Source organism: Liolophura sinensis, chromosome 13, assembly GCF_032854445.1.
Source record: "Liolophura sinensis isolate JHLJ2023 chromosome 13, CUHK_Ljap_v2, whole genome shotgun sequence".
Taxonomy (NCBI): Eukaryota; Metazoa; Mollusca; class Polyplacophora; order Chitonida; family Chitonidae; genus Liolophura; species Liolophura sinensis.
Genome location: NC_088307.1, coordinates 6,212,134 through 6,226,380, shown reverse-complemented (window position 1 = coordinate 6,226,380; position 14,247 = coordinate 6,212,134). Strand labels below are relative to the sequence as shown.

At 41.2% G+C, this 14,247-nt stretch overlaps 1 protein-coding gene across 1 annotated transcript; it reads right to left on the bottom strand.

Annotated features, from left to right (window-relative positions):
• Positions 1-425: 425 nt before the first annotated feature.
• Positions 426-14,238, bottom strand: LOC135480490 (alpha-1,3-mannosyl-glycoprotein 4-beta-N-acetylglucosaminyltransferase B-like). Its single transcript, XM_064760332.1, has 2 exons — positions 14,076-14,238; positions 426-982 (listed from the first exon to the last, which is right to left on the bottom strand). Exons 1-2 carry the CDS (start codon positions 14,236-14,238, stop codon positions 426-428), a joined length of 720 nt encoding a protein of 239 aa, XP_064616402.1.
• Between the last annotated feature and the right edge of the window lie 9 nt (positions 14,239-14,247).

Here is a 14,247-nt window from a genome sequence, read left to right as displayed (position 1 = left end):
TCTCCCCACCATTGGGCTTTGAAACGTCTTTGGGGCTTTGACCTTTCCCCCCACCATTGGGTTTTGGAACGTCTTTGGGGTTTTGAGTTTTCTCCCCATCACTGGGTTTTGGAACGTCCTCGGCGATTTGACCTTTCTTCCCACCATTGGGTTTTGGAACGTCTTTGGGGCTTTGACCTTTCTCCCCATCATTGGGCTTTGGAACGTCTCTGAGGTTTTGATTTGTCTCACGATGACTGATTTTCGTTTCTTTTTGTGTTAGCGAACTTTGAAAGCCTTGCTGCTCCCCTTCAAAAAAAGGATCCTTTTCCGGTGATAACCGAGTTATAAGTGACGAATGATACCCATGGTGCTGGAAAAGGGTGGGTTTCATAACGCGTTGATGCTTTTGCAAAAGCAGGTGGTTGAAATGGTCAAGCAAGATGTCATTTGGATGTACCGCGTAAAACACCGTCAGTAAGGTCGGCTAGTTTGTAGAGGTCACTATTGTGGAAGAGTTTACCTATAAAACCTAGAGAGGAAAATGCCAGACTTGCGAATCTCTCCACAGGTGCCACGGTGGCTTTGATTTTATGCAAGAAGCCGGGGACGGTAGTGACGTCATCCTCGAGTTGCAGGTAGTATCGTGAGATATTCACGCTGTATTTCATCAAGAAGGCATAATCGATGTTCTGTTTGGAACGCCATCGTACCCGTATTAATGGTTGACTGTACGTTCTCGCCAGGCGCATGAGATCAGGGTAATAGTTAGGTGCGACCTGGATCACCTGTACCAAGCCCGAGTTTAGGTGGGGTTTGTAGCGAGCCGATATATTGGCTGTTACATTCTCACGAAAAGCCGGGTCGGGATCGGACAACAAAATTACAATGACCATGTCGTTTTTGTCCGTTTCATCGCTGTTGCTGAAAAGGGAATCGAGGCACATCCACAAATATGTCTGGTTTGGACGCTTCATCGTCGGAATGCCAATGGTTAGAAACACTGAAACAACAAGAACAAAATACAGCGGGAATAAAAGACTGACACAGACTGATTGATCGATTGATTGATTGCTTGGTGTTTAACGCCGGGTGTAAGAATTTTTCTCTTTTATGACGGCTGCCAGGTTTATGGGAAGATGGCCTAGAAATGCCCGGTGTAACTCGCCGATCTTCGGGAGATAACTGACAAGCCTCATGAATTAATGGCAAAGAAAACACTAAAATAAAGCATTTGTCAGATGAAAGACCATCAAACACTGTCTGGGAAAATAGTTTGATTTATTTTTTTTAGAATGTTTCTAACTGACTAAAATGCAACGAAAACATGGGATTCTGTGGTGGCCTCTCGGGACCCCAGAGGGTATTGGTGACATCACAGTAATTTTAACCTGAAATAGTTCGTTTCAAGGTCCATTTGTGGACTGCATTTATAGCTCTAAACAAGGATGCATTTTGAATGATAAAATCTAGTAATCTATGTGTGTAAAGTGGTAAAAAGAGAACGTGACATCATTAGTCCCAATATGGTCAGAAAAGGCCACAGTATAGAATCCTAAGTTTTACATGCATTTTACTAGGTAGAAAAATATTCTAAAAAAATAAATCAATATTTAATGGTCTTTCATATGACATGCTAGTGTGATCTTTGCCTTTAAAGCCGCCTCCGAAACAACGAGAGCTGGCTTCAAACAATTCTTCTTACAGCACACGAGCCGTTCGGTACGTTGGCCTTACATCACTGCTCTACATCACACGCTTGACACTTGAAGTTTGTGTGATGTAGGCATGTTTAGGCTTAGCCTCACTTTACATATACTTTACACATTAAAAAGAATGCATGTGTATGGAGTATTATTTTTGCGTTTTCTGACATCACTTCCTGCCTCCTCACCATGACCCCAGTTACGTCGGCGTTGTTCAAAAAGTGCACGTAGCGAACGGCGCATGCGCTGTAAGGAGTATGGACTGGTCAAGGTCATGACGGTCGCAAAGAGCAAGCGCTTGAACCATCTGGGACAGTGAGATCCATCGACAAAGAGGACAACAAAACATGTAGCAAATTTATCTAAAACAATACATTTCGAGAATGAGAGTATGGTTGGGCCCCCGTGGCCAAGTGGTTAACGTGCTAGCGTAGCAGAATGAGCCAGAAGCCTCTCACCAACGCTATTGGTTGGTGAGAGCATGAGTCCGTCCATGCTGGCTTCCTTTCCAGTCATACGCAGAAATGTCTTCCAGTAGCCTATGGATGGTCGTGGGTTTCCTCCCACCATACTGCTGGCTGGCGTCGCATAAGTAAAGCGGTCTAGAGTGTTGCGTAAAATTCCAGACAATATTTATCAAGGAAAGAGTGGGGGTGAGGAGATGTCGCCTGCTGTAAATCAAAATTTGTCACCAAAAATTCTCCAGTCTTAGTCCTACCAATATACCACAGGCTCTGCACATTAACACGTTTATGTTATTGCAAGGACAATGCAGTTTTCTCTAATACTTTTCTCTAATTCATAATGTTAAACCCCATAAACTTGTTTTCGACACCACTTGTTCTTGAATAATTATGACGTCACCCGAGGCAATGGAGTCTTTGTGTCTAAAACAAGCTTATTGCGTTATATAGGTTAGGAATAAAAGTGAGGCTATCTGCATTTTATTTGTATTAAAATGGGCGTCCAACAGACAGATGTGTTATAACTCACTGATAAAAGGCAATTCTGGTGGTAAATATGACTCATTTTACAGAAAGCTGAATATAGGCGTGTTAAGAGAAACAGGCTGTGAAAAGCCTGACAAAAAGGCCAGATTGGCTGTTGCACCTGTAACAAATTAGTTTTCACCTTCAGGCGAAAATTTAATTCAAAAACAGATTGTTTCCAGGCATCTAAATTAGATGCCTGTTTGAATTTTAAGAAGAGACATGGTCTACTTTTCTTTAATTCCATTTTGTTTAATTAAAGAGAAAACAAGATCTTTATTTTGGTGGTGGGCGTTATACACAATTTTAGTAAACTTGGTTTGCGTAGTTACAGTGCTTGTAGCCATATACATCGTGGTGCTACACATATTTATAGTGGTACTACACATATACGTAGTGGTGCTACACATATACATATATACATCGTGGTGCTACACATATATATAGTGGTTCTACACATATACATAGTGGTGCAACACATACACATAGTGGTGCTAGACATATATGTAGTGGTGCTACACATATACATCGTGGTGCTACACATATACATAGTGGCGCTAGACATATATATATATATATAGTGGTGCTACACATATGAATGGTGGTGTAACACATATACACGGTATCACACGTATACATAATTGTGCAACCACATATACATAGTGGTGAAACACATATACATAGTGGTGCTACACATATACATAATGGTGCTAGACATATATATATATAGTGGTGCTACACATATACATAGTGGTGAAACGCATACACATAGTGGTGCTAGACATATATGTAGTGGTGCTACACATATACATCGTGGTGCTACACATATACATAGTGGTGCTAGACATATATATAGTGGTGCTACACATATGCATTGTGTGCAACACATATACACGGTGTCACACGTATACATAATTGTGCAGTACATATACATAGTGGTGAAACACATATACACAGTGGTGCTACACATATACATAGTGGTGCTATACATATATATAGTGGTGCTACATTATATACAGAGTGGTGAAACACATATACATAGTGGCGCTACACATATACATCGTGGTGCTACACGTATACATCGTGGCGCTACACACATATATCGTGGTGCCACACATATATATAGTGGCGCCACACATATACATCGTGGTGCCACATACACAGTGGTGCTACACGTATACATCGTGGCGCTACACATATACATAGTGGTGAGACACATATACATCGTGGTGCCACATACATACATCGTGTGTTACACATATACATAGTTGTGCCACACAGATACATAGTGGTGTTACACATATACATAGTGTGCTACACATATACATAGTGGTGCTACACGTATACATAGTGGTGCTACACGTATACATCGTGGCGCCACACATATACATAGTGGTGCCACTCATATACATAGTGGTGCCACATACATACATCGTGGTGTTACCCATATGCATAGTGGTGCCACATATATACATCGTGGTGCTACACATATACATGGTGGTGCCACACAGATACATAGTGGTGTTACAAATATACACAGTGGTTGTACACAACAGCAGCAGTTTACTGTACAGGAAGGATACAAGGTTGGTTAAGTGCTTACCAGGTTTGGGCCGAGGGTGACCGAGTATTCGAGCGCCCTCAAAGTAGTCTCGCTCAACCAGTCGAAGCTGAAGAGTAAAGTAAATAAAATTTTTAATAATTAATTAATTTATTTATGTATTTGATAAAGAAAACAAATGAGTACATGATCCATACGCCACTTTTGGACTCGACCTGCATACTCCAGATATCAGTTGAATGTACTGAAGTCTTCCCATATGATCCTCTGTGCTCAGTGACCTCTTGTAGCTAAGGGAGCATCTTTTGATTGCTTGTACTACCAGTAGGAATTGGGAATTATCATTCAGCTCAGTCACTCGCAGAGTGCTGGATTTAAGATCAGAAGATCCGAGTTCAAATCCCGGCGTGACCATTACAGTTAGTTCTCCAACCATTACATCTGAGCTATTATCATTTCAATGTCATCATAATAATAACAGGGGGAATGGATACATTTCCTAAACAAGAAAGATAACCTCTTATAAAAACTAACAACCTACCCGTTGTAATGGATGTGTGTTTTTCTCCAATAAAACATGCGTAAAGTTGGATGAGTATCGAGCGACCCCACGTGACTGATTGCTTGATTTATGGTCATTGGGCCATGTCGGATTCAACCTGCGAGGCACTGCAGAGAAAAGTTAAAGATGAAAAACATCAGGCCGCTTCCCGCCCACCCCACTGACAGTTTCCCCACCAGACTACTTCCACGCTGACAGTTTCCCCACCATGCCATTTCCCCCCTGACAGTTTCCAACTGAGAAAAGTTGAAGATAAAAAAAATCTGGTGTTCCCCACCAGGCCCCTTTCCCTCAATGACAGTTTCCCCACCAGACCACTCGCACGCTGACAGTTTCCCCACCAGATCACTTGTACGCTGACAGTTTCTTCACCAGACCACTTGCACGCTGACAGTTCCTCACCAGACCACTTGCACGCTGACAGTTTCCCCACTAAGAGTTCTCTCACCAGACCACTCCCCCATTCCCGACCAGACAACTTCCCCACTGACAGTTTCCCGACCAGACAACTTCCCCACTGACAGTTTCCCCACCAGACCACTTCCCCACTCACACTTTCCCCGACAGAACACTTCCCCACTCACACTTTCCCCACCAGACTAGTTCCCCATGACAGTTTTTCCGACTGAACACTTCCCCACTGACAGTTTCCCCCACAGAACACTTCCCCACTGACAGTTCCCCCACAGAACACTTCCAAAACAAAATCATTATTTTTTAATTTGCTCTCAATTTACCACCCATAGGAAGCACATGCTACATACTCTCACACAAATTATTTCACCCAGTGTAAATTATTCTGTTTTTATTCCACAATGTTCATCATATATATGTAATATACTTTTGTTTGGCTCTAAAGATTTAAATTACGAAGATAATAAACTTGTTTTTCAATGTGTGCATAAATTTATCAATGATACAGAAAGATTTTATGACCATGGTAATGGTAATAACGATGTTAACATTGTAAATAATAATTAATTTATTTCAACTTATATCTGAAATATCTATTCTCACATTTATATGTATGTACTTCGTTATTTATTATGTTGTTAATTGTTGCTTTGAGGAGATCTCCGTAGTAGCCATTAAGCTGTGAGAAATCCTCATTAAATAAAAAAAGAATTAATTTAAAAATTAAAATTAAATTAAAAACAATCTTGTGTTACCCATCAAGCCACTTCCCCCATTAACAGACCAGACCACTTCCGCACAGACATTTTCCCCACCAGACCACTTCCACACTGACATTTTCCCCACCTGACCACTTCCGCACTGACATTTTCCCCACCAGACCACTTCCACACTGACATTTTCCCCACCAAACCCATTCCGCACTGACATTTTCCCCACCAGAATACTTCCCCAATGACACTTTCCCCACCAGACCACTTCCGCGCTGACATGTTCCCCTCCAAACCACTTACCCATCTCAGTTTCTCAACGAGACCACTACCCCAGTGCCCTACGAGGTACTGCAGAGAAAAGTACCACATAAAAACAATCTTGTGCTCCCCGTAAGGCCACTTCCCCCATCGACAGACCAGACCACCTCCCCACTGATAGTTTCCCCACCAGACCACTTCCCCATGACAGGTTTCCCACCTGACTGTGTCCTCTACTGACTTTCTCCCGACCGTACATCCCCCCACTAAAAGTTACCCCATTGGGTATCTCACCATTAAATCTTACACCATAGGATATTTCCATTTTAAAAGTTGCCCCATCGGACATCTCACTATTAAAACTTACCCCATCGGATATCTACCTACTAATTAAAAGCTACTTCATTGGATGTCTCCTTTTTAAAATTTACGCCATCGGACAAATCCCTACTAAAAGTTACCCCATCGTACATCTCACTATTAAATCTTACCCCATTTGACATCTCACTACTAAACGTTACCCCACCGGATATCTACCCAGTGTATAAAAGTTACCCCATCCGATAACGCCCTACTAAAAGTTATCCTATCAGACATGTCCCTAATAAAAATTACGCCATAGCATATCTCTCTATTAAAATTTATCCCATCGGACATCTCTCCAGTAAAGGTTACTCCATCGTACATCTTCTTCGAAAAGTTTAATTTAATTTACTTCATTGGATGTCTCCTTTTTAAAATTTACGCCATCAGATATTTCCCTACTAAAAGTTACCCCATCGTACATCTCCCTACTAAAACTTACCCCATCAAACATCTCCCTACTAAAAGTTACTCCATCGGACATCTACCTACTAAAAGTTATCCCATCGGACATCTCCCTACTAAAACTTATCCCATCGGACATCTCCCTATTGAAAGTTACTCCATCGGACATTTACCTACTAAAAGTTATCCTATCGGACATCTCCCTACTGTAAGTTACTCCATCGGACATCTACCTACTGATAGTTATCCCATCGGACATCTCCCTACTAAAAGTTAATCCAGCGGACATCTATCTAGTAAAAGTTATCCCATCCGACATCTCCCTATTAAACGTTATCCCATCCGACATCTCCTTACTAAAAGTTACTCCATCCGACATCTACCTACTAAAAGTTATCCCATCCGACATCTCCCTACTAAAAAGTTATCCCATCCGACATCTCCCTACTAAAAGTTATCTCATCGGACATCTAGCTCCCAAGTAAAAGTTATCCCATTGGACATCTCCCTACTAAAAGTTATCTCATCGGACATTTCCCTACTAAAAGTTACCCCGTAGTACCTCTCCCTACTAAAAGTTATCCCGTCGGACCTCTCCCTGGTAAAAGTTACCCTATCACACATCTCCCTACTAAAAGTTATTCCATCGGACATAACTCTAGTTAACTCTCCTCACTAAAAGTTATCCTATCCGACATTTCCCTGGTTAAAGTTACCCATCAGACATCTCCCCGCTAAAAGTTATCCCATCGGACATCGCCCTACTAAAAGTTATCTCATCGGACATCTGCATAGTAAAACTTAACCAGCCGGGCATCACACTACTAAAAGTTACCCTGTCGGACATCTTCCTAGTACAGTTACCCAATCGTGTGTCTCACCTGCTGGTAGACTCCTACGCTAGTAACTGTTTTTGACGGAGCATTTTCTCCATTGAAAGTTTCTCGACCCCCCCCCCCCCCATAAATGCTTCCCACCTCCCCAAGCTCACTCCACCCTACTTTCACCCCACAGTTTGTTTCGAAACCCGGCCAAATTCCCCGAATGACGGTCTCACCATGTAATGGATAAGTTTTTCACACAGATGTTCCAGATAACTGCATCTGTGACAGTTTACCTATCCACACCTCTCTTACTACAACTTTTCCCAAACCGTACATTTCCCTTCGTAAATTTTTCCCACCAAAGAATTTCCCCTATTCAGATTTTCTTCTGGACCCCTTGTTCACTGTTTCCCTAATGACAGTTTCCTATTTGTAGTTTGGTTGAGTTGTATTATGGCACATAACTTACATGATACGCTTATAACTGAAAATACAATACTCCAGATAGACAACAGCAACATTCCACAGAAAATCTCTGTCTTCTTCCGTCTCTTCATTGTCAGGTAATTAAAACTCACGGTTCACACTCACTCACACTAAAAGAATGTCACACCCTACCCAGTAGAGGCTAATAGAATGTCACACCCTAACCAGTAGGCCTTCAGGCTTGCAGGATGTCACACCCTAACAAAGTACAGGCTAACGGAATGTCACATCGTAACCAGTACAGGCTAACATAATGTCACACCGGAAACAGTAGTGGCTAACAGAATGTCACACCGGAACCATTAGTGGCTTGCAGAATTTCACACCGCAACCAGTAGTGACTAAGAGAATGTCAGACCGGAACCAGTAGTGGCTAGCAGCATGTCACGTCCATGCAATAGAGATCACGGAAGTCCCAACCATCGTAGATTAGCAGTTCGTGTCACATCCAACCTAATATTTTGTGCCAGTGTATTACCTGTAGTATACTACAAAGTTCCAACTGGACGTTTACAGGGTAATACATTATCACAGCACAAATAGCATAGCTTTACGATTGTCTAACTCGAACAGTCTAGTCTCAAACAGCAGCTAGTGTCGGGTAACAGAATGTCCCATCAAATCTGTACGACTAACGGAATATCCCATCAATCCCATGTGGCTCCGGGCGTCTGTAACAAAAACAAGTCAAAATGAGTGTTGTTTATACAACTACAATGGTTTGACTCACTTTTCTCATGATATAATGATAACACGAATCTAGTCACGCATACATTTAGTCTAGTCTCACGTCTGTATAGCCACATGCCATTGATAAACCAAGGTGCCCGTTGTCAATGCCGCTGGTACATTAGTTGTGGTCGATTAATTGATTGGTTTATTTATATCTATATCTATATATATATATATATATATATATATATATATATATATATATATATATATATATATATAATGTTTTTTTTTGTAATCTTTGGGACAACAAAAAGGCGTGACTTATACTGTGACCCATTTGATGAATACAACTACCTGACAGCTAAATAACTGTATATGTGTATATGTATACAATGTAACCAGACTAGCAAATTACATGTGCAAGAGAAAATGCTTTTGGCGGGAACGTGCAGTGCTGAATGGGCTACATATCAACAGTTCAGATGAACGATATAATATAGACATGCCTGAATAAATAGGAAAATCTAGAATAAATATCTAGGAACAATATTTTAGAAAATTTCCTACAATTATACAGCTAAATATGGAAATAGGATTACAGTTGTTATTGCCTCTTGGAGTAAAGCCTAAGACTGATGATATAAATACACACTGCTTATTAAATCTTCGGCTCTCATTAATAAAACAACCAACATGTTGCGTAATTATTTCATTAGATTTTGCCGGAAGTGTGTTGTCCCCAAAAAGTAAAGTAAAAGGCGTAATAACACCAGTATAACCCGACGCCGTAACACCATGAATTAGTTTTAGCCTCTGTGCATCATACAGACGGCATTTTAACAGGTAATGTTCAGCATTTTCATAGTTGTGGCCACAAGCACATTTTGGAGAATCAGAAAGGAAGTTGTCAAATAGATCGCCATTGAGATTACTGCAGCCATGTCGAAGTCGGTATATTAAAATGTTTGTCAGTCTAGATTCTGAGTCGTACTATGAAGGTGGTTTTGTCGACTGAAACAATAAATTGAGCTTAGATTTAAAATGGGCTGGATTACTGAGTTGTTTCACATTCCAATCTCGAACAGTGCGAGGGAAGAATGAATTTCTGAACTGTTCTGTTTGGCAGAAGAAAGGGGTAATTGCTCCAAAAGAGCGCAACGGATGGGGATTTCTATTAGAAGAAAAGTTTGGGATAAGACGATTTAGAACATAAGTTGGTGTTTGACAAACTATTTTATGGAAAAGTGTAAGTCTGTGGATGAGACGCCTTTTTGCTAAAGGCAAGAACCTGGATTCCTCATACAGCAGTGCCGTTGTACTACTTCTTGTAAGACCAGTTATAGTTCTCAAGGAGTCTTTTTTAAGCGTTTCAATTTGATTTATTTGCTGTTCCGTGAGGTTATCCCACACTACATCAGTATACTCAAGGGAAGGACTAACAAAGGTTTTATACATAATTTCTGTAACATAACTTTTCCTGTCCAGTATGTATTTAAGATTCCTATCTTTTTACATGAACCAGAAATAATATTGTCGATCTGCTTGTTCCAAGTCCCATTTTCTGATAGTGGCAGACCCAGATGTTTAAGGGACGGGGACAGGGATTTGTTTATTTCATAGGTATTTTACGCCATACTCAAGAATATTTCACTTTAATATGCGACGGCGGCCAGCTTTATGGGGGTAGAAACCGGACAGAGCCACGGGGAAACCCACGACTATCCGCAGGTTGCTGACAGGTTGAACTAAAACCCATTGATTGTTACTTTAAATAAACACAAATAAATTTCTTTGACATAATTATTTTAAAATAGAATCTGTAAGTATTGTAACATTTATGAAGTGAATCGGGCTAACTTTTCGGTATGTATGAGGCTTAGGTCACTTACTTGATAGTACTTTCACAGGGTAAGATGTGACTACATCTGTTCAAATAAACCCTCCACGGAACGAACACACCTAGGATGAATTCACGGATAGAGCGCTTATAAATACTGGCTGATCCCAGATCATAGTAGCCAATGCATCACCTACATGTAGGTAAATGCCGCAATACAACTACAACGACGCAGTGAACGAATTTCCTTTGTACCAGTCCCAGTGATGACCAAACTTGTCGCTACTGGTACGGTTAGAAGCAACTTTCACATGAAATCAGATTCCTTTACCCGAAGAGATTTTGTCTTTTTATCGTCTCTAATGATTTATATAGCCTATACGCTGCAGATCGCTGTTGCACCTTGGCTAAATTTACTTTCTCCACTCAAAGTCGAACTAGTTACAAATTCTTCAGCCGTGTCTGAACATTCATCTGGCTACCAAAGGAGTTAGTGAATAGAACTTAGTCTGCAAGTTTTGATATTGTGAAAGAAATGTCTTTATGTATTCTAGAGCTTAAACATGTCTCCCTTATAACCGATTCTAAACCGCTACAAGCCATGACATTCCAAGCCACACGCACGATATCCAAGGACACCGTGAATAGCTGACCTGCTCAGGCCACGTGAGTTTTTGTGTGGCGCATGCGCCCGACACTGACACCAGCAGTTACGTTCCCTATAGGCGTAAATGAATTCATAGATTTGACCTAACTAGGTCACTTGACTTACTGGATAATCCGTCAGTCTTCAAAGAAAATACCGATAGTGGAACCGATAGACGAACTTGTTTATATTTATGCGGTTTTCACCGAGTTCCGCTTAATCTGTTGTACTAGAGGGTGCATAAGTTGCTGCTATTTAAGCATTTGCACAAAGTCTTAGACTGAAACACTAACTGGAGTAAACTGAAAAGAGCCCGGATTTCATGGGTCATCAGTTGCCAGCTATCATACGTCGTTACTCCTCTGGTTTATTGTTTATAGGCTGTAGCCTTATTTGAACTTTTATTTTTTTAAAGGGAGGGAGATGAGGAGGGGGAAGCTGTTGATGGATCTATACACGACTTTTTCTGAGTGGTGAAAACCGGAATACCTGGAGTAATTAAACCGCCGACCATTGGCAAGTACCTGGCGAATATTCCCAGATGAATCGTGGTGTGAATCCAGGCGACCTGGTAGAGGGTTTTTGGCCGACCTATACCTGCTCTCATATGAATACGACCATATGCAGAAACTGTTAAGGAGTAATCATCACCAGGTCCGATCTTTCTCATTCACTAAACGGTATGTTGATGATTTGCTAGCTTTAAGCAATCCACGTATAGCAAACACAATGAAAGATAGTTACCCCCCTTTGCTGGATTTAACGGAAACCACAGACTCTCTAGATGGTACATTTTATCCGGACGTACATTTGTACAAAGTGCAAAACGATTTCCTCTCTCGCAGACTTTACGGGAAGATGAATAGTTTCAATTTCGTCATTGTAAATTATCCTTACTTTGATTTGTTAGACCCTGCGTGTTGTGTGACTAATGTGCCAAGGTTAATCCATAAGCCTTCGCTCCAAGTTTGTTAAGTTTTGCAATATAACTCAGTAAAATTCTCTTGTAAGTAAATATGGACACAGCGTTCAGAATTTCTGGCGCTCTGCTTCATGATTGTGTCTAATTCCGCTTAACCCGGAGCTAGGGGCTGTATATTCATGGTGTTGAATTAGATCGCCACGTGTGAATATATGAACAGTTGCAAACAAAAGCACAACTGAAACACATGTTTTGTTATGGACAACTGAGATTCTAGCATGGTGTACGATTTAATACTGATTTCACACAGTCGCCTATAACATACCTTGCGTCTTTCCAACACGGTTGGAAACTGTTGACTGCTTCTCTTTGCATGATTCCGTCCCATTTTTGTACTTTAACTGCTTTCTTAGTTCTTTAGTGGTAGCAAACATACGATTACTCTAACACAATAAAAGTGCACTGATGTTAAAAGCCATTTATTAAACGTCACTGGTGCCTTCACAGTGTACTATTCAAAGGTACGACTTTCATGGCAACCTGTATTTGATGTGTAGATAAATAAAGGAACCAGGCCTATTAACAGACAGAAAGAGTCTTTGGACTAAGGAACATCAGTCAAGCGGAGCGGCTTACCACTTGTGAACATGTTTGTCTGTGGAATAATAGAAATACATTAACCCATATCCACAGACTTTATTCATTAGAAAGCATTTATACAAGGAAACGTGTGCCCTTGGTATCTGCCGGAAGAATTAATAGAAATCCCATACGAATTAGTACAGTAGAAGTCAAATATTTAACTAAAAAATATCCAAAAAAATTCATCCGAAGTCCAAAAAAGGTTCCCATGCAACCTGATGGAAAATCGCTCCCACTCTCGCTCATATCGGTTGCCAACCTGCTCATAGTGATAGATCTTCTGCGAAATGACGCAAGGGCTTCCCCGGTATGCACGTATGTAACATGTGTTGCCGATGAAATAGGCCAAGCTAAAAATATTCTCTGCTACCAGTGAGTGAGTGAGTGCTTGGGGTTTAACGCCGAGAAACTGGCATTTATATGTATTACAACAATATTGTCTACCATCTAGATAAGGCGTCTTAGTGAAGCATCACTAGATAAAAGAGCCGTGGAAATCCGTCCTACAACAAGAAGGCACATTGCATGCACTCTAAGGATTCCTTCGTCGTCATATGACTGAAAAATTGTTAAGTACGACGTTAAAGCCCAAGCACTCACTCACTCATAGAATTCTACTTGAGTGTTTGAATTCTACTAACATCTATATCGAATAAAGAGCAAGGGGTCTCCTTGGCTCAGTTGGTTAGCGCGCTAGCGCAGCGTAATAACCCAGGAGCCTGTCACCAATGCGGTCGCTGTGAGTTCAAGTTCAACTCATGCTGGCTTCCTCTCCTGCAATCCGCAGGTTGCTGCACCTTCCCACTTACGGTCGTGGGTTTCTCCCGGGCTTTGCCCGGTTTCCTCCCACTCCTCCTAATGCTGGCTGCCGTCATATAAGTGAAATATTCCTGAGTATGGCGTAAAATACTAATCAAATAAATAAAATAAAGAGCAACCATTAAAAAGTCTGGATATGCTTGGAAGTGGACTTTATTGTGTAGGAGTACAAGCACAGTACATGTCAGCAAGAGAGTGTTTTGTCACCTTGACAGTTATTAAATAATTATAGCGAACATAATTCACTATTCGCCACTATCGCAACTGTCGCTACCATCGCTACTGCCATCATCATAGTCGCAGGCACAAGCGTCATCAGTCCCACCAGTCTCATCAGCCCCACCAGTCTCATCAGTCCCACCAGTCTCATCAGTCCCACCAGTCCCACCAGTCTCATCAGTCCCACCAGTCTCATCAGCAAAGATCGTCAGTCTCATCTAGGCAAA